General features: G+C 30.5%; 1 protein-coding gene across 3 annotated transcripts; it reads left to right on the top strand.

The window, feature by feature from the left end:
* Positions 1–3,539: 3,539 nt before the first annotated feature.
* Positions 3,540–19,228, top strand: LOC143249609 (uncharacterized). 3 transcript variants are annotated; one of them, XM_076499752.1, is made up of 4 exons: positions 3,600–3,630; positions 3,845–3,953; positions 8,035–8,518; positions 14,584–19,228. In XM_076499752.1, the coding sequence occupies exons 3-4, from the start codon at positions 8,039–8,041 to the stop codon at positions 14,851–14,853; spliced, it is 750 nt and encodes a 249-aa protein (XP_076355867.1). In that variant the 5' UTR covers positions 3,600–3,630; positions 3,845–3,953; positions 8,035–8,038; the 3' UTR covers positions 14,854–19,228. The 3 variants fall into 3 exon arrangements, with proteins under 3 accessions (XP_076355866.1, XP_076355867.1, XP_076355868.1); XM_076499751.1 differs by lacking the exon at positions 3,845–3,953 and having other exon boundaries at positions 3,540–3,630; XM_076499753.1 differs by lacking the exon at positions 3,600–3,630 and having other exon boundaries at positions 3,839–3,931.
* Positions 19,229–20,998: the final 1,770 nt, after the last annotated feature.

Below are 20,998 nucleotides of genomic sequence, written 5' to 3'. Positions count from 1 at the left end.
TGGAGCATGACGTCATGAATCATACGAGTGGGGTGAACGGAACGGACACACACACAGTATGTGTGTCTTGACCTCCGCCGAACCTCTGAGTCTGACTCACCGAACCCCTGGGGTTCGATTGAACCCAGATTAAGAACCACTGCTCTAGCTCCTCAGTGATTGGGTTCAATCCCTTTGATATTAATAGTGAGTCCATTTAAGGTGGTTCAACAGACTTCAGAGTTATTTTTCACCTATAGTTCTGGTGCTTCGTCATCAGATTCGTCCAGAATAGCCAGACAAGTTCTCTCAGCTTCTTTCTCTTCATGTTCTAGTCAAGGTCAGAGTGGAATAAGAAAGTTCTCTCATCGTCAAAGTTGGTCAACTCTTTGCACAAGTGGTTTGTCAATTATGTAGGAATATAAATAGTCGACTTGTACAATTCAGTTTTGCATAACTTTGCTGTATTTTGTACATCAGCTGATCAATTCATAGGAACGCAAAAAGAGATCCCAACCAGCTGGAGCCAAGTATTCTTTATGCTGCTGGAATATACCAAAGCTACACACAGTCTCCATACTAGTGCATTCATTCCTTTATTATCTTGTTGTAGCAACGTTCCGTAGCTGGTGACGTGCAAACCACCCGACATATTCTTCTGGGCATTATGGACTATCTGGTCCAAGGCAAGAACATTCTTCACGTCAACAAGAAACAATACTTTGTACCAAAACAAGTGCATGTTTGATGAGCAATCTGTGGATCTCTTATCACTTGTGAGATACACCATTATGGCATACCGTATTTATACCAGTTGGCTGGGCCAGGATTAACAAATATCGTAAGAATATAATTGAAAGTTTGTATTAACTACTCAGTTTCTGAATCATCAGTGAGATGTGATAAGGAAAAGTGCAAGTCCTCACTCAACAGTTTACGGAACTCGGAGAACAGCTAAAGTTAGGTCTCTCTTCCATATAAACTTCTGTTGTTAATATGGATTTGACTTCCCAGTGCTTCACCGAAACATCACCCACCAAATATACAAATATATAAACCAATGGATACAGTTGAGAAGTGTTTATAAAGCTGATTATTTTCACAATTTTGTAAGCTTAAGGATCATATTCCAGCTTGAATGTTTTCAAAGTTAATTTATGAATTACGCTTCTCTGCTGTCAGCGAGGTTATATATGGCCTTTTAAAAAAAATTGTTAACTCCTCCAAAAGAAAACGAGAATGTCAGAATCTACCAAATGTGGTGTATTTGAACATGACCTTCATGAATATGCGATTGCAATACAATTGTTCATTCTAATCAGTTTAAAATGTTATCAAAAGCAAATTAAAATAGAAAAGAAACATGTAAGGAAGCATTTCTCACTTAGAGACTGATGTAAGAGATTGAAAACGTAGGAATAGCCATTAATTACGGAAATGAAGTTGAATTTGTAGTTTTGGAGTCACGGTGATATTCGGCTAAAACTATTTTTACACCAATTAACAATTTATATGGTAGTCAGAACGGTTGGTATGGGTATTAACATCTATTGATAAGTTCTGAGATATTTTTATTTCAAGTGGGTTTCTCGTTACATGGTAGCATTAAATTTACAACTGAAAGTGAACAAAGTAACCAACCACCTTTTTTTAAAAAAAATGCTTTAGTAACTAAAGGCTGATTTTCCCTAAAAACGTCAGTTTTTTCAAAATATATTTTCAGTCGCTGAACTACGATATGTATATTTGCACTATCCCCATTACCCCTCCCCCCAAATATTAGTGTATTCTTCTACAAAATATTATGTATTTCGTCCAATAGTGTTGAATTTTTCAATTTAAATAAATTTTCTTAACATTGTGGCTGTAGACAAAATATACAATCCAGTAATTATTGATTTGGTTTTTAACAAAATAACAAAAACGAAATTCGTAAAATAGGATTATTGAAATACTGTTAATTTTGTAATTTCTTTGTTCGAAGACATAGAATTTCTAGGAAATTCGAAGGATGTGACGTCAACTTTTTCAATAGTTTTTAAACGTGAATTATAAATACAACTTTACGTGAAGTGTCGTTCGGTTAGTTAGTTAATTTGTTTGTTTGTTTTGAATTTCGCGTAAAGTTACATGAGAGCTATCTGCGCTAGCCGTCCCTAATTTACCAGTGTAAAACTAGAGAAAAGGAAGTTAGTCATCACCACCCACCGCCAACTCTTGGGCTACCTTTTTACCAACGAATAGCGGGATTGGCTTTCACATTATAACACCCCCACGGCTGAAAGGGCGAGCATGCTTGGTGTGACGGGGATTCGAACCCACGCCCCTCGGCTTACGAGTCGAGTGCCTTAACCGCCGGGCCAAGGTTAGTTTGAAAGTGAGTTGTTTCACGAATAAAATTAGATAGTCAAGAATATATATATAATTATTTCAATAAAGAAAATAAATCAGTCAGCGTATTAGTCATCGTAGTTAGTTTGAACAATTGAGTTAATTTATTTTTTTGATAGTTTACGTCGTTTGTAACGTATGACTACGGCAATATAAAATTATTCAGTTTTGCAGAAACAGTTAAGAGGAAAATAAAGTAAGCTGTTATCGTTACGTAGACCGGACGTTGAGTTATTTGTACCAGGTAATTAAAATCAACAACAACAACAGTGAGAGAACTGCACTACTATACTATTAAACTATTGCATTAAAAAAATCAGGCCGAATAAGTTTGTTTTCTGAGTAATTATACTGAACCCAATGTAAGAAAATCGCTGGAAATAATTAAACACAGAGATTATTCTTTAATAAAAAATGAAAAACCCGTATTTTCAGTTCTTCGGTCATACTTGAATTAAAATTGCATAAACATGGACGTATATATTAATGTTTTATATTATTTTATATTTAATTTGAATGCGTTGGCTTTTGTAGGATCTCCAATGGACCAGAGGTATGTCTGCGGACTTGCCCAGCTAGAAACCTGGTTTATATGCAAAAACGGCTCGCTTGGGCTGAGAAAACACTTTTACATAGAAGAGTGAACAACGTTTCGACCTTCTTCGGTCATCGTCAGGTTCACAAAGGCATGTTCTGTACCTGGTTTCAGTACTCGTGGTAGGCAAAGAACAGATAGCCCGTTGTGTAGCTTTGTGCTTAACTTCAAACAAGCCTTGTGCATAGTAAATAAGTATATATATGTATACATGTATGTGTTGGTGGTGTTTCATTTAAATATAACATTAATTTAAAATTGGCATTTACCACATTATATAAGAACGAGGTCTTGTATAATCAGTGATGACGAGAAAACCCACTTGTAGAGAAAAATGTAAAAACGGCTGGTTTGGGTTGAGAAAATTCTATGTATATATAAATAGATTCTGCTGTCTCGTCCACATTTGTTCTTGTCCATTATCAGGCAGAATAAAAGTGGACGTAACATGTGAACATGCCTGTTTTTACAATAATGTAGTTTAAATGATGCATTGCTTTTATGTAATAAATACCCCAAGATACATGAGTAAACAAATTAATAGCATTTTGTATCGCGCCCTCTACAAAGAAATGTGATTTCAATAAAATATTTACTCAGTTAAAAAACAGGGGTTACAGGTGGTAATAGTGCCACACTGGAAAGGCGTTTGGACGGTAGTTGAGGTGTGTGTTATAATACGCTAGATACATTTTAAAAATGTCGACTTTTGTATTATTATTTAGTTAAAGATAAATTCGAGAATTGAAGGAATTAGTGGTTATTTGTTACTGTTTAAATTACCAGTCCAAATTTTAAAGTGTCGTAAAAATAGCGAGATTATCTATTTTAATCCTCGCGTTTTAAATCTATTTTTAGGCTTAATAATTTATGTTATAGCTATCTCGAGGACGTGTTTACCGTCGGGGCCAAAGTATCGACGAGATTTCTTAGAAGATTGCGCCGATTGTGTTAAAACGCTTCTGGGTATCTCTTTGTAACAGTTATTGTAGGTTATAGTTTAATTGTAACTGTACATTTATAAGTTGTGTCGTAAATAGTGTAATTGCTAAGATATATATTAAACACTATAGAGTATAGTGTAACTTTTTTAATTTGTAATCGCTTTTTAATATTTCCTTCGGGTTGAGAATATTGCTAGATTTTAGAATCTGAAATCAAAAAATTAATCACATAAGGTGACATGTTTAGGGGCAGTGAAAAATATCTAGTTAGTGTGAAAAACACCTAATGTAGTTTAATGTCCTAAATCCAAATATTTGTGTATAATATATGCACTTTGTAAGAGAGGCATGTCTTAATACGTGTAAATAACATTGGACAATTTCTGTAATGAAAAGTATATGACAGTCACATTAAGCCATTCATGTGAAGTGTGGAAAATGCTTATGTGCTTAAATTGTCATAAAGGGCATATTATAATTAAAATGTATATATTGATATACTATGATTTATGTGAGGACCTGTACACTATGCAGGTTTAGTATTTTGTGTTGGTAATAATCAAAATGTTATTTTTCTAGAAAATAATAATAGCTTGATACATTCACTGTGACAGGAGCATATATTTCCTACTGCATTGATGCATTGAGAAATACAACTCTCAGCAATAGTGAAAGGATTAATATATTGTAACTCAATACTGATTTAACCATTACTAAAAGATGGTTTTGTACTTACCATTTAAAAAAGAATATATATAATGTATCATCTGTTCAGTAGTGAGAAGCAAATTTTTCAGTCATCAACAATTTAGCTCCAGAATGTGAAATAGTACAAAGTTTACTATAGTCATAAAATAAATGAGACAGTTTATTCATAAGTTCTAAATGTTACATATTTGGAGATGGGTGCAAAGTTATCTTTAAGCCGTTAAAACTGATGACATGTATCACTCTGAAATCAGAACTATGTCTGTCACCTGGAAAGTGCTGACATTATCAGCATGTATCATACACATATTGTTGATGAAATTGTGTGTAGAGAACAGTATACTTGTGTTGAGTATCCCACACACACACACACACACACACACACACACACACACACACACACACATTCACTTATACTGCACATTATCCAGTTGTTGCATTATTTTAATACAGGTTCCAATCTGTGCAGAGTACCACTTGCACCTTTCTCATTCACTGAGATGTTGCATTTGGACAAAGTTTTTCCATAACATGAAACTCTTTAATCATATTTATGAATTTGTTCATTTTTAACTTTTGATTTTGTTTTCCTAATTTTGATTTATGTTTGAAAATAACAATGTATCCAGGATCTTGGAAGTATGCTGTTCATGGCACTAGAGGAAAGCTGGAAACGTGAAGCACATTTAAAAACATAATTGTTACTTTGATGGGGAATATTGGCTACAGCAGTTACATTCCAATCTTCAGTCTTTAAATATTTTTTCTTTCTTTTAGCCTATGCATAAATGCAATTTAATATTTTTCACAAGTCTTGCAACAGCTGTTTCTGAAATTATTTGTTGTGAATAGAGTTAAAAATGAACAATGTCTTCAGCAAGAATCTAAAGCCTCTATAGTTAGTAAGATAAATGTAACATTATAATTGATGAACTCGTCTACTGTAAAGGACTGCAACTGTTCATGTATAGCAAGCTGATAAATGTAAGTAGAGAGGGATGTTGCACAGTAACACTTCTGTAAAGTTTGAATAAATGACATTATTGTATTCACTGTGACCACATTTTTAAAGTAATTTGTGGGACTAGAACTTTGACATTTTTCTAATCCATTTTACTATTTGGAGACAAATTAAGAGATAATGAAGATGATAGTGTTGGTTTATAGGTTGATGCAGATGCAATAGGATGTGGTAAGTTATTTGTGGTTTCAATGTGAAGAAATCTGTTTTCCTCTTGATTGACATTTTCTTTTTACCTACCATTTTGTCATAATTTTCACTGTGAATACATTTGAGAATTCAGTGATGACGAGAAACCCACTTGTTGAGAAATTTATATGCAAAAACGGCTCGTTTGGGCTGAGAAAACACTTTACATAGAAGAGCAAACAACGTTTCGACCTTCTTCGGTCATCGTCAGGTTCACAAATACCGCCCTCTACATTTCGACACACAGTTACACAACCCTTTTCAAACATGTGGTCAGCTTCCGGTCAGTTACCTCTTTCTTTGTGAACCTGACGATGACCGAAGAAGGTCGAAACGTTGTTCGCTCTTCTATGTAAAGTGTTTTCTCAGCCCAAACGAGCCGTTTTTGCATATAAACATTTGAGAATTATTATACTATTTTGTGAAGAATTCTACTCAAGAGTACAATCAACAGAATAACTGTAGTCCATTGGTCCAGGTGTCTTTCTACTTCTATATTATCTTGATGTGATATGCAGGCACATCATGTTTCCTCCTATTTACTAATATATATAAAAAAATAAAATTTTTTTACATTTATTCAGTGTGTGTAGTTTCAACATAATCACAGTGTCCAGCAAGTCTTTGAAATTGACTAATACTAGTTACGCTTTTAAATTTCCTCAAAAGAAATGGCTGTGAGAGAATTGTACTACTGAACACTCTTAAACCACTGTATCCAATGGGATGAGACCAGATTTGTTCCCAGATTGATTGCATTGAATAGAATGTGAAAGTTGCTGCAAGTGAAATAATTGAACGTGTAGAAATTTAAGTGTATATGGAAAGGATTCGGGAATTTTATTTTTCCTGTTCAACTTGGATCTACATTGTATAAATGTGTGGGTGTGTGTGTATGAACAATATATTTTTATATTTTGTAATTATTTTGAATGTGTTCTGTGTATAGTGTACATGTTTCATTTGAACAGAATGTTAACCCTTTTATGAAGGGCTTGGTATGAAATGCACAAGTTCGTATACACATTTGCACAAGTTAAATATTTACACTGTAACTTTCAATACTTTTTGTGTATCTTCACAAAATTTGGTATCTTTTTTTAATATGGATTCAAAATCTTTCTTTCTTTACCCAAAAATTCAGATTCTTGAAGTTTTTTTTTTTTTTTTTTTTTTCTACTAAAGATCTGTTTATGGAGTTTGTTTTATTACTAGTTCTAGTGTGAAGTGATTTTTCTGTTTTGATTTAAAAACTATTTTTCATCCCAAAAATCTAAAATATTATTGTGTAATATCTAAAACTTCATAAATACAGTTCAGACATTTGTTTTCAGTAAAACTTTTTTCTGTTATTTATTCTACCCTAAATATAGAGGATTTTTCAGTTTGACCAACTTTGTAATAATCATAAATAAACACAAATTGCATTTTTGTTCTGGAATGGCTACAGATCACAATACAAATCTTAAATGTTTAGACCAAATAGCTTACATTTTATATATATATATGTTGTAATGATGCATCACACATGCACTCATTACTGTATCCAGTAATATAAAACTGACCTTTAGTATTTACAAAATGACCTGTTTTGACTGTGTTTTATTGGATTAGTAGTTTGTAAAATACAGCCACATTTCAGTTATAATATATGTATACAGATTATTACTATTTACAAACAAGTTTTTAAACTTATTTTTCTTAGAACTTAGTAAATACAGAAGTAAATCAAACAATTAGCTCTTCTTGTTACAACCTTTGTACTTGGTTGCTACTTCTCATTTCTTGTTTGATTTGTTAGTGCATTTAGGTGCATTTTTGTGTTTGTCTGGTAGAATTGTAAAAAAATTAAAGTGGATATTAAGGCAATTACACATTCTGTGGGTTATACATAGGGTTGAATTTTATTGCTGTTTACTTTACTAAAAGTGTCTAATATTTTCTTAGTGATGAGAAGTGCCTGGCCTGCAAAGTGCATACTTTGTACATGTATGAATTGAAGATAAGTACATAAAGCCACATGTAAGCTTTGTAAACTATCCTCATATTTACAGTTTAAGCTTGAGGTTAATTGTTACACGTATAACCATATTATGTTTTTTAATTGCATTGGAATTAAAAGAATTGAAAAAGTTACTTAGGTTAGGATCTAGCTTTAAGTGTTGTTGCTTAAAGTTTAAATGTGTTATTCTGAATTTCTGGGTTAGCACAATGTCATCAGAGCTTCCATTGGATGCACCAGCACCAAGGTTATGTCATATTATAAAGTGGCCAGATTTTGAAGGTTATGGTTTTAACTTGCATGCAGAAAAATCCAAACCTGGTCAATACATTGGAAAAATTGATGAAGATAGCCCTGCTGAATTGGCTGGTTTAAGAGAGGGAGATAGAATCATAGAGGTGAATGGAGTAAATATAGCAAATGAGAATCATAAACAAGTTGTTGAACGAATAAAATGTGTGCCAAATGAAACCAAGTTACTGGTTGTAGATCCAGAAGCTGATAGATGGTACAAAGAGAAGAAAATAGTGGTCAAAAGCACTCAGGATAATGTTGTTTTTGGAAAGACACCAATGAAAAGGCCCTTCAACAGCACAACTTCTGATGAAAATGTGGATGATACTGTAATAGAAGAGAGAATGCCAGATATGAAAATAAATGATCAATCAAAAACTCAATTAACATCGCCAGTAAGTGTATTTGTGTATGTGTCATATATACAGGGTGTTTGGAAAGTCACTGTGCAGTTTTGAAAGCAGCGATAACAGCATTCATTCAGTCTATTTCAAGCCAGCAACTGATAGCGGTTTTTATAAACAAAATAAGAAGGATCCAAGCCTGTATTGATGCCAACGGGGGTCACTTTTAACATTGTTTATAATTGTCATTCATATTTACCTCCTGTATTCTATACTGTATTCTATGTCTTAATAAATGTACAAGTGCACAGTGACTTTTTGAACACCCTGTATTTTTAAATTGTACAAATGAAATGAAACTTAAGATTTAAATCATTAATATTTTTTCTTGAACATTTTCATTTACAAAAGCTTTATACTTTTGAAAGTTTATTTTGTTAAAAGTTTAAGAAATTAATTTTAGGAATATGAGCTTTGTTATTAAAATTATCTTGCCTAATGTTTCATTAGTGTATATTTGATTTATAATTTGGCTAATGACTATGAATAACAATAGTTTTTTGAGTGAACATGTATTCAGTTGACTGTAGTATAAGGTGATTCTTGAACAAGTTTTTAATGTTGTGGTTGATCTATATGTAAACTGCCTGTTGATATTTTCGTGACTGATTGCAAATATGCTCTTTCAGTGTCACCAACTTGAACATACAATGATAAATATAATTCAGTTCTTGAATAGAGAATATTTATTTTACAATTATCACACTAAAAGTCACCTAAGCTGTTTTTTTCTCTTGCAGTTATTCAAAGTTTCATTCTTTGATAGATATATTTTTCTATTATTATTATAATGCACAAAATTATGCTAATAACTAATATATTTAAAAAATCTTTCAAATAAACCTAGTATATCAATTTCCATTGCAACTAGTACATGTAATTTCTGTCTTTTTATTTAAAATTTTTCTGGGTGATTTTAAATAATATTCCAATACTTGCCAAATTCATGCAACTTTTATTTTACTTGGATAGTGAGCAAGAGTGAATTGTATTTGTATTTAATTAATTTGGACTGGATGATGATCATATTGTCATTACTTTTTAATTTAGTATAAAATTTAGTGGTCTAATAGTTTTCTTTTAAATTTACAAAAATTAGAAGCAATTTATGCAAAACAGATTAACTACACCCCTTTTTTTTTTTTCCAGTGAGATTGTTTATGACCACTCTATACATATACTTACACTTGTGATCCAGAAACCAAAATAGCCTAGATTTATTCTGTGTAATATAAACTTCACATCTTTTATTTAAAAAGAAAATGGGTAACAACAGGTTTTTTGAACTAACAAGAACATTAGGTAACCATCTGGATAATTTAATATTTTTGGAAGAACTTGTTATCTTTCATACCCATAATAGTGTCCATAAGAACGGCAATGTAATGTTCCATAGGTACCATCTGAATACTTTAATGTTTTTGGAAGAACTCATTGTTATCTTTCATATATATAAACGTGTCTGTTAGAACAGTAATGTAGTTTTCTCTTTATCCTTTAAGTGTCTACACTGAATGTACAAAGTGACATTATGTATCAGCATTTGTTTTTGAATGATGTAATAATTAAAGTAGTTATGGAAAGTGGAATAGTGCATGTAATGTACTGGTAGGACTAAACTGTTTTTCCTGTTTGTGTTCAAAGCTATAAATGGACTTTGAACTTTTGCTCCTGTTATAAAGAGATTGCAAGAAAAGACCAATACAATAACTGTTTACCTACATCACATGTCGTGTGAATGTAGGACTAAGTTCGTAGATGTGTGTATCTAATATAATCACAATTTTTTCCAAAAGCAAGAATTTGGTATTTGATAACATTGTATTTTTACTCAGACCTTGAGTAGTTAACAAATTTCTTGTTGTATACCTAGAAATAATTCCTTATGTTAGTTAAAATACCCCCCAGTAAATACAACAGAAAGTGAGGAATTTAATTTTTCCAAACATAATTTTTTTTTTCCTTAATACCTCCAAGCACCATAATATTGTTTTGTTTAAATTGTTACTTTTACATCTTCTAAATTTCAATTTTATTTAATGATTTAAAGGACTTGCTGTTGGAATAGTAACCTGCTCTGATACTTTAATACCTGTGAATTCATATTATTTATCCTTAGCTGAGATCCATACATGTAAATCTTTTATCCACTGAATATTTTAATAGCTACAAAATACCTTATCCTGTTATTTCTTAGGCTTGTTACAATCTATAATAATAATTAGAACCTGTCTGTGTTTATGGCCACCACAGCTCCAAAAGAAAAAAAATGTATAGATCTGAAACTTTGCATACATACTAAGGAGATTCTGAAAGTATGCAATATTAATTTTTAGATCTTATTCAGAAGTTTTCGTCCTTACGCTCCATAATGTTTTCAGAAGGTCTATTGAAAAGTACTTTTATTTTTTATATTTCTCAGGTGCTCCATAAACAATATTGGAGGTTTTCTTCCAAATACTCTTTCAACACAAACTTGAAGAAAATTAGAAATCTGAGAATTAAAGTTAAATTGAACTAAGTTTGGGAAGCAGCAACAAACAACAGGAAGAAAATTATAAATTGGAGAATTTGTAGAATGAAAAGAATTTTAATAAAAACACGAAGAAAAAATTCTGAAAAGATAAATTAAAACTGTTTGCTTTTCAAAAGAGTTAAGTTGAATTAAGTTCAGAAAATGGCAACAAACAAATAAGTTAATGAATTGGCACACTGGGGTAGCTATAGAAGTAATTAATATACTGGAGGTGTTGCTTTACTGGTATATCGACTTTTGTGAATCATCAGGGGATCTTAGAATCCTACAGTGGGATGTTGGTGGGCATTTTATGGTAGTGTTTAATAAAATATCAGATATGCATTATCACACACAAAAGTATTTGTCACATTAATAAAATCTTTTTCAATTTTATGGGACTTTTGATTCAACATTCTATATTTTGGGAATAAGTTATAATATTGATTTTGTATAAATCCATAAAAATTGCTCTTAAACCTTAATTTAAAGAAGGTAAATATTTGTCAATGTGTCCTATCACTTGTACTGTTGTTTCACACACTTCAGACTTCTTCAGTACTAGCAAGTTAATGTGGGATAATGGTTAATGTTATTTTTATAGTGTGTTTTCATTATAACCTGACTCTAGAGGTTGAGAATTAAGAATGATAACATTATTTTAAATGATTAGACCTCTTGAAACAGTGTTTACTTTGAATTTTGCCATTTAAAGGACATAATCTGTTAAATGTGCTGAAGAGCTACTGCTGTTAGAGGTTTGTGAATAGTCTGAAACAGTTACCAAGACTTCTTATTGACAATGTAGCAAGCAAATTATTTGATTTCAGTAGTAATTATTCACAAAAAAGTATGTTTCATGTAAAAATATTTTCAATGATGAATTTCTGGTTGTTATTACTTCTTGAAATATTGTGAAAAAAGTAAAGCTGATTTAGCTTTTAATTACCAAATAGAAGATTGAATAGGTTTCCTGTAAAAAATTATCTGTTTATTAATTTAAACACAATGACCTGAATTTACTAAAGGTAATTTGTACAAGTCTTGGAAGCCATGATCTAGTAGCTGCTTTATGAGTTGAGTGACTCTTCATTTTTAATTTCCACCAAACCTGCTTGCCCTGTGTTTATGGAAAATCTCCTAAGGCTATGTGTCACTAATTTAACTGATAACTAAAGGGAAGGCAACTGGCTGAAAATATCCACTGTAAACGGATTAGGTGTTTTTTTTTGCTGATACGGAGCATGTACACCGTAATTCAAGGAATGTTGTACTAATCAATTAATCATTCTAGCAATTGCCACAAATTGTCTGTCTTTTACTGAAATAACTGTTGCACTGTTTTTAATACTTCATTGCTCTATCTTGTCACTTGTATGACTGAATGCAACTTTAAAATAAAAATAAAAATTAAGTAACTTATAAATTGTTTAACTAATAATGTCATACCAGTCATAAGTTATTATTGTGATGTGATTTAAAGAACAATTACTGAGTACCATAACATGTAAATTGCATGAGCTTGATTCTTTGTATTTTCATAATGTATTTATTTTTTACACATTTTCATTTGAGTTTGTGTTCACTAACCAGTATAGAGAACTAACAAAATAAGAACAATATTTTAGAATAAAGCAGTGAAAAATTAGCTTAAACTGTTGGTTTATACAAGAAAATGGAATGGTATATTATTCAACAATGTGAAGCATTCTGAAGAGCATTTCAACAGCAGAGAAGTTTGCTACATCTGAGAATTGAAAGTATGGTAGGAGAGCAGTAGCCAGATTTGAGACCATTGTTTTTCTAAGAATTTCAAATTAATTCAAAACATCCTACAGTAGGAATGAACATGTGTAAATACAAATTGTTATTAAAGATAGTAAATATCTTAACTATTCAAAGTCTACATGAGAAAGTTATAGCTGGAAAGTCTGATATTTCACATGATAGTACCTGTACCTTATCATTGTTACAATGTAGTTAAAGCCAGAAGAGAACTTATAAATTATTTGCAACTTTGTTCCTTTGTAATATGTGTAATATGTAAACCAGAATAACATTTTTATTCAACTTTTCCTGAAAAAAGTGAGTGTACTTTGGACGTTGTGTTTTGGCTTATATTGTAAGCACAATAAACAAACAATATTTCAAAATTTTTACCTCCTTAATGTTTACATTACTCAAAAATACAAGTACAAGCAGATGAAAGACAACCATGTGGTTCCTTCAAGACTGAAATTCATATAGTGAGGCTTGTGCTTCATATCATTAGGTGCTAACACCTTTGCAGTGAAGGTTTCAATTTTGCAGTTAACAATAAATTTTTAATTCCTATAATTGATTTTCAAAAAAGTAAAAATTTTGTCAGTGCTAGAGATGTTCTAGTTTGCAGTTTGAATGGTTATTGATTTATCACAAAGGCTACCATGGCTGTTTATCAGTTGCCAATTACTAATTCAGTAGTGATGGCCGAGGGTAACTTTGTGCTCAGTACAGTTAGAATATTTGGATGTGCTCTTTCCAAGGAAAATTTTATAATTCTGATTTTGTGCAGTTTGTTTTAATACATTCTGGTATGGACTAGTGTTTGTGGCAAGTTGGTTGAGAACGTATAATTATAAACTGTGCGATTTTATTTATGTATTACATGATATTGAATACCCAGAAGTAAATAATTAGCATACACAATATTTGAACTGCAACAAGAGGCAATGTCCAAACTTCCACTCCTACTGATCTGTTTGTTAGATAACTGGAGCCAATGTGATAGTGAAGTTCTTCAGGAGTAGTAGTATTATTCCAATTAATATTTTAAAAGCAAAATACTTGTACTGCACACCACTTATAGACTACAAGTTAAGTATTACTGTTGCTTAAGTTGCATTTTTTTATTGGTTGATTTCAAAGTTTGATTACTTTTGTCAACAAAATAAACTTTTTCTATCTGTTTTCAAAATGGACATAGCTGATTACACAGGCTAGTGAATTTAAGCTTCATAAAAATTCTTTTGGTTTTAATAATGTATTTTCCATAATTAAGCAATGCAAATGTCAAAAATAATATTCAATTTTTTTATCACGTTGGGAGTACTTAAAAATTGGGAAGAAAAAAAAACGTAGATCAAATTGTTTCATTTACTACAGTGAATATTTTATGTTTGGGTTCTAGAACAAATGTTAACTCTCACATCATGATTGGTCTAGAGTAGTATATAGCTAGTGGTTGTCAATAGCTTAATCATAACAAAATGTGACTTCATTTTGTTAAAAATGATTCACTTGTGCAAAACATCTACATGATGGAAAAATATGAATACTGTTTTCAGATTCAACATGCAGAAATTACTGTAGAACATGGAAACATTTCAAGATGATAAAATCATTGCAAGCCTGTTTTATTCATTAATGAATACATCTCCAGTGAGCACAAACCATTTCATCAAATAACAAAAACTAATACCATAATGTGTTTATTAAATAAATAAATCTTTATATCTCATTTTAATTTATTTTGATTAGCATGTTTGTTTTTAACATTTAGAATGGAGCTTTGGCTAAGTCAACTCCTCCAAGCCAGCCTAAAAATGGAGAAGTCAACTTGAACCATGGTAGCACTGACTCAGCCCCTGAATCACCTCACTCAAGCAATCACAGTCAAAATGATCCTGGAATTTCACCACCTGCAAGCAACCTGAACTTCAATATGAGTGCTTCAGAAATGCACAAATTATTAATTGCCCGTAAAAAGAAAGATCCGAGAAACGATCAGATGGACATGAAAGAAAAGTACAATAGAATCCAGCAGTTGTGATGATATTTTCAAATCTGGATCTTTAATGTGGATAAGTAAAATGCCAATAGTTTGTAATGATTTTTAAAAAAGAATAACATACTTATTAGTTGATTGAATAAACATAAATCAGGTTGTTATACTAGAAACATGTAACATATGATTGTGTATTGTTGATTTTTTTAATTGTGGCCTCAGGTTACCATTATTCTGTACTTAGGAGCTATACATATATATAAAAAAGATATTTTTACCTGCTAATAGATAATAGGTTTTATTTTCATGTTATCTGCAACAGTTACCTTCCTTATAATCTGAGCATGAGCCAAAAAAGATTACTTGACAGTTATATTTTATTGAAAGCTTAGTTATATTGAATTAATTAGATATAGAAGGTGATAATAAAAATTGGATTTTGATATCTGTAGTTGGCACAGCCACAGATACCCAATTATGTAGCTTTATGTTTAACAATTAAATAAATAAACAAGCTGTTTGATTTATTTGTTTGTAGAGCAGCTTGTACAAGTTAATTTGTACTATCCTTTGTAGGGTTTTTTTCAGTCTCAAAAGTCATTGTTCATTACAATTAGAGAATTTTATTTGTGGAATAATTAAGGTAATACATAACAGATTCCTTTCATATTTTCCTTGATAAAATAAAAATTGGCTTAATTCTTGTTAAAAAGCTGCATTTTTTATAAAACGTATTCTGAGTTGTACATTGAAAAGTTACAATCCAGAGGTTTAACACTTTTGTACATAGTATCATTGGTGTCCCTAATCTTTTACAAATAAACTTAAAACTTATATAAAAAAAAAACAACCAACAACAACAACAAACTTTCCAGTCAACTTGATGATGGTATTTGCTTTGACCTAGTGCACAGAACTTGTGTTTTTATGAATGTTGATTGAACAGGAAGTTACTTAAGTTTTTTTGTTTTTTGTTTCCTTATGATGAAATGTTTGAAAATCACCAGGTTAAGAATTCATCAGCATTATTATTGTAAGCAGTCTTGTCTTATCAAGCAAGGAAGGGTTATGGTCTTGATGTAGTCAGTATGCTTTGGTAATCTCATTTATTACAAACAAACACATTAATGCTAGAATATCCGTTACCATATTAAACTGAATGCTGTCCATTAATTTTTTAATATGCTTGAACATCTGTCATGGTAGTCCAAAATTTATCTTTAAAAATGTATTTTATGGTAGGAAATCCTATTTATGGTCTCAATGAAACTAAGACTAAGGAATAAATAAAAACTATAACCTGAGAGCTTTCAAAGTGTGGACCTTTCTTCAGTGGCAAACTGAATGAAGAAAGTTCCACCTTTAAAAAGTGGTTGAGTTATAGGGTTTTTATTCATTACTCTTGAGACTTTTGAACTTTCATATCTTTGTAACATCATGAATAAGACCAAGAAATTATTTTTATCCAAGTTTGACTAACAAATATCAATTTAATGTGACCTAGAAAAATTAATAACTATTCACTGTACATATAATCTGCTAATCCATCTGTCATTATTCAATTTTGCTTTAAAAAAATTCTAATTTTTATGATTGAATTAAAACTTGCTTTAGCTTTTGAAAAAAATTTCATTTGTACACATTGTGACATGTGGTCATTTAAAGACTGCTGAAAACATTGATTCTAATAAAAATTCTTTATGCATCTGTAATAAAATCAGTTAGCAGTTTTTGCTACAGTTTATTTATTCAGCTTATACTTGTTAAGAAAAGATAATTCTTTCAGAACAGCTTAGGATCGTTTTTAGAATCATTTGAATAAAACACAAGTGGAACTGAAGTGTGTACTCAATTAGTTTTACTCAATTTATGTATTTTTGAAAAGTATCTTATTAATTTCAGCAATGCAAATCAATTGCTTCTCAAGTATCTTGCTGTCATTTAATATTTCTGGAATTGTAAAGAAACTTAAAGTAAAACTTAAGGGTATGTAATGGTGATTAAATAATAATACTTTGACTGAAAATTTCATGATGTTGGAAAATGTTCTTAATTTGAAAATTGAGATTAAAGGAATTTCTTTACCAAAATTTTCAAATATGATATGCTCAAACTTAGTGAATTCGTTTTAGCTGATGAACTTTTATACTATAATATGTTAGTCACTTTTATAAACATTGTTTTAAAATTGTTAAAATTACATGTTATTTGTACAAATTACACTGAGCTCAATGGTTAAGAACAGTTATGTGTATATATTCTTCAGTTGTAGTTCGTGTACATCTTTCACATTCATTACAGTCATTAACTTTATAAATTTTCCTAGCAGTAATTAAATGGTGGACTGTATACATATCCTTGTTTGTGGTTTTCTATGATTCCATTTTCAATGAATATGATATATATATATATATATATATATATAATTGCATGAAACCAATTTTTGTGTGGTGCAAAAAATTCTAAGTTGAAATCTGATAGTCCTGTTTAAACTGTACAGGTGTTTAAATGTATTGTATTCATGTTATTTTGATCACTGTTCAATGGAAAGTTGAATACGTATCCACATGTGACCATTTATGTGGCAGAATTAGTGTTGTCACCTTAACTGTTACACAAACTAGTGAATCTTTTTGTTTGATATGAAGATCTAGTATTTCAGCATTGAATCTCTTGAATATGCAATTCTTGAGATTATCTTTCTAGTTAAACCCAGAAAATGATGGATTTGATTGTTATTGTTTTTTCAATATTAAAATTATAAATTTTTGTGGATACTTTGTTTCAGGCCCTTGTTACAATAGGCATTAATAATAAAAGTAATGCGTGTATCCTTTAGTTGTTCTTATTACTATAATTAAAAATGTGCCATTTGTTTTTAAGATACTAATTTTGAACATGTATGTGGTGCAGGGGGCATACTTGTATTGATGTGCCATGTGTTATAACAAGGTTTGTAAACGTTTTGTTTTTTAATTGTTATGATCAGAAGTTATTGTTTTCAAATATAAGAAGAAGGTACTTAAATAACAAGTTGTTTGTGGTGTTAAGTTTTGAATAGGTTTGTAATAAGTTAAAAGTACAGTTAAACAAAGTGATAAAATTAACATTATATTAAACATGGAAAATGGGAAGGGTTTTTGACTCTCAATTCTGAATGAGAGAAAATAGCTTTCATGAACTTCTTCAGTGGTTTTTGACATATTTGTTAGGTTACTCATATATCTCATGTATTATGCTTTATTTTATTGACAAGCCGATTCAATGATTATATTTTAGTTTAATTTCTGACTCGACATTAAAGCAAACTTGTTTGTTTTATACAGTTTCTTATCCATCAAAGTTTATACCACGAAGTTTATCATTTTTCTATTCAGACTTGTGGAAACTGATGGGATTCTTATACAATGTGTCTTGGTTGTGAAATATCAACAACTATAAAGATCATTTATTGTCTTACATCATCTATGAAAATTTTTTGCTGTTTTTTACTTTTTTACAAAGTTAAACTTTTGATCATGTGCTGTTTTAGAGAAATGTTAGAACCAAGCAAACTTTGAACAAAATACAAGTACAAATATAAATAAAAGATTTACTCATTTGGATCTAGTATAGAAAATAAAACTGTACAAGTCACTAAATTTTGAAAAGTATACAAGTGTAAATCTTGTAACTTAATGTTAACAAGGAGTAGCTGTCTGATGTTCTATATAATAAATACTTTAAACTTTTAGAAACAGTATATACTGATAAATATACAGTGGATGATAATTAGTGGAATTGGAATAAATATATGGATAAAGAACTAGCTACTGGCTCTTGACACTTGTTCATTTTTCTTGTTATCAATGTGTGTATTCATAGAAAACACTGCTGGTATTATATTTTATATACCTATAAATTATGAATGAAGGGAAATATAAAATTGTATTTTTTTACTATTCCTATAGCTTAATATTATATATTATCAGGGATTGAAGGATTATTAAAATATGGCTCTCGTGCTGTTTTGTATGAAAACATGGTGCTAAATGTAATATATTTGTGCAGTTAATGACATTCAGATATATTAAAAGATATATTTTTGCAGTAAAAAGAAATTATTCAGAAACCTATAGGATAGAAAAAATTACGAAAGACATTAATTTTTTTAAAAGTTTAGAATTGTCATGAAGGGATTTTATCTAAATTAGTTCTAAATGAAAACTTAAGCCAATTTATGTTTTAATCTTGAAAAATAGATACCATGTTTAAACATGATTTCCATTTTATTACCTAAGAAAATAAGTTAATTTCTATTTGATATTTTACATCTGTTTACTCTTATCACTTTGTTTGTGGTCGTGCATATTTTTTTATATGTCAAAAGATAAGTTACTGATTTTCTTCTCATAGGTGAATAAATATTGTTGTAAATGAAGTTTGTTTGGTATCTTTAGTTTTATCTCATCATACAGCCATCTCAGTTTTTCATTATTGACTTCATGTCAATCCAAACTTTCACAAAGTTGTCAGTTCATTTTATGTTTGTTTTACCAAGTAATGAACTTTAGTTAAACTCGTGGACTTCCATTATTGAGTTATGGTTTATTTATGTATGAACTTTTTATTTAAATGTTTTGTTTACTAGATAATTTACACTTAGTTTCATGTTTATGTTGGAATTTTGACAAACTAATCTTAGTTACATCAGATACAAAAATATATTGGTTATATCAAATTCATGTTTTTGGTTGTTTTTTTTTCTTCTAAACTTCGAAAATATAATTCTGAAACAATGTGCTGAGAACTAATTAATGTTTACTTACTAGTTTTGAGCTAATGCTTCATTCACAATGTCACCTGGCAAATAACTTTTGGCAGTGTAAAAAAAGTTTCCCTATAACCATTTCCGATATAAACTATGCTCAACAAAACCACTTGAAAGTGGCTACTACTACTGCAAGATAGTGATTACTGGTCACATTAAAATATACTGATATCTCAAGTATATATAGATGTTATGAAATAATTTAATACCTATGTTTTTGACTGAATATGGAAAAATGAAAGTATACATAATGAATATGCGTATAAATATAACTCTTGCATTTACATGGTGTGCATTAAAATATTTGTCACATTCAAAGATTGTCAATATTTCACCTTAGATTACCTGTGTGCTAGATTTAGAGGTGTAAAGAACACGTGGCATAACCAGGGATTTCCTAGCTTTTGGTTTAAACATTTGAAAATACATATGCAAAAACGGCTCGTTTGGGTTGAGAAAATATTTTACATAGAAGAGCGAACAACGTTTCAACCTTCTTCGGTCATCGTCAGGTTCACAAAGAAAGAGGTAACTGACCGGAAGCTGACCACATGTTTGCAAGGGGTTGTGTAATTGAGTGTCGGAATGTAGAGGGCGGTGTTAGATGTTTGAATATATAATTTTATTTATTTTATTATATTAATATAGGTATAAAGGCGTTCCTTTATATTGGTTTATTTTGGGTTTAAGTTGTTGTATAAGTAAGGCTTCTTTAATTTTGCGTTTGTTTATATTTGTTTCTTTATTTAGTATTTGAGTGTTTTCTATGGTTATGTTGTGTTTATTTGACTTGCAGTGTTCGAAAACGTGTGAAGGTGACTTTTTATGTTCTTTGAATCTGGTTTCCATTTTTCTACTTGTTTCTCCAATATAGAAGTCGTGGCAGTTATCACATTGTATTTTATAAATAATGTTGGTGTGGTGTTTGTCAGTGTAGTTTTTACATAGTATAGACCTCAGTTTTATGCCTGTTTTTTGAATAAATTTGGTATTACCTGGAATGTCATATTTTGTTACTAGTTTTTGTCAAATGTTGGTTATTTGTCTACTGATGTCAGGAATATATGGTATACAGCAGTATATGGTTTCGTGATTTTTTGATTCGCGAGATATATTTACTTTTGTTGGTTGATTTTGCTTTCTGTCTAGGTGTGTGCGTATAATGTTTTCTACGGTGTGTTGAGGAAACTTATTGATGTTGATAAATTATTGTTTTATTTTGTCTAATTCATCGTTAAATTTATCTGGTGAGCATAGTTTCATGGCTGTGGTAATTTGGTTTCTTAGTATGTTGAGTTTTTGTTTTGTTTCATGTGCTGAGTCCCAAGGAAGGATAGTACAGTATGGGTGATTTTTCGGTGGATTTCTGTTAGGAATTGT

Source organism: Tachypleus tridentatus, chromosome 4, assembly GCF_004210375.1.
Source record: "Tachypleus tridentatus isolate NWPU-2018 chromosome 4, ASM421037v1, whole genome shotgun sequence".
Taxonomy (NCBI): domain Eukaryota; kingdom Metazoa; phylum Arthropoda; class Merostomata; order Xiphosura; family Limulidae; genus Tachypleus; species Tachypleus tridentatus.
This window is presented reverse-complemented; position numbering and strand designations above follow the sequence as displayed.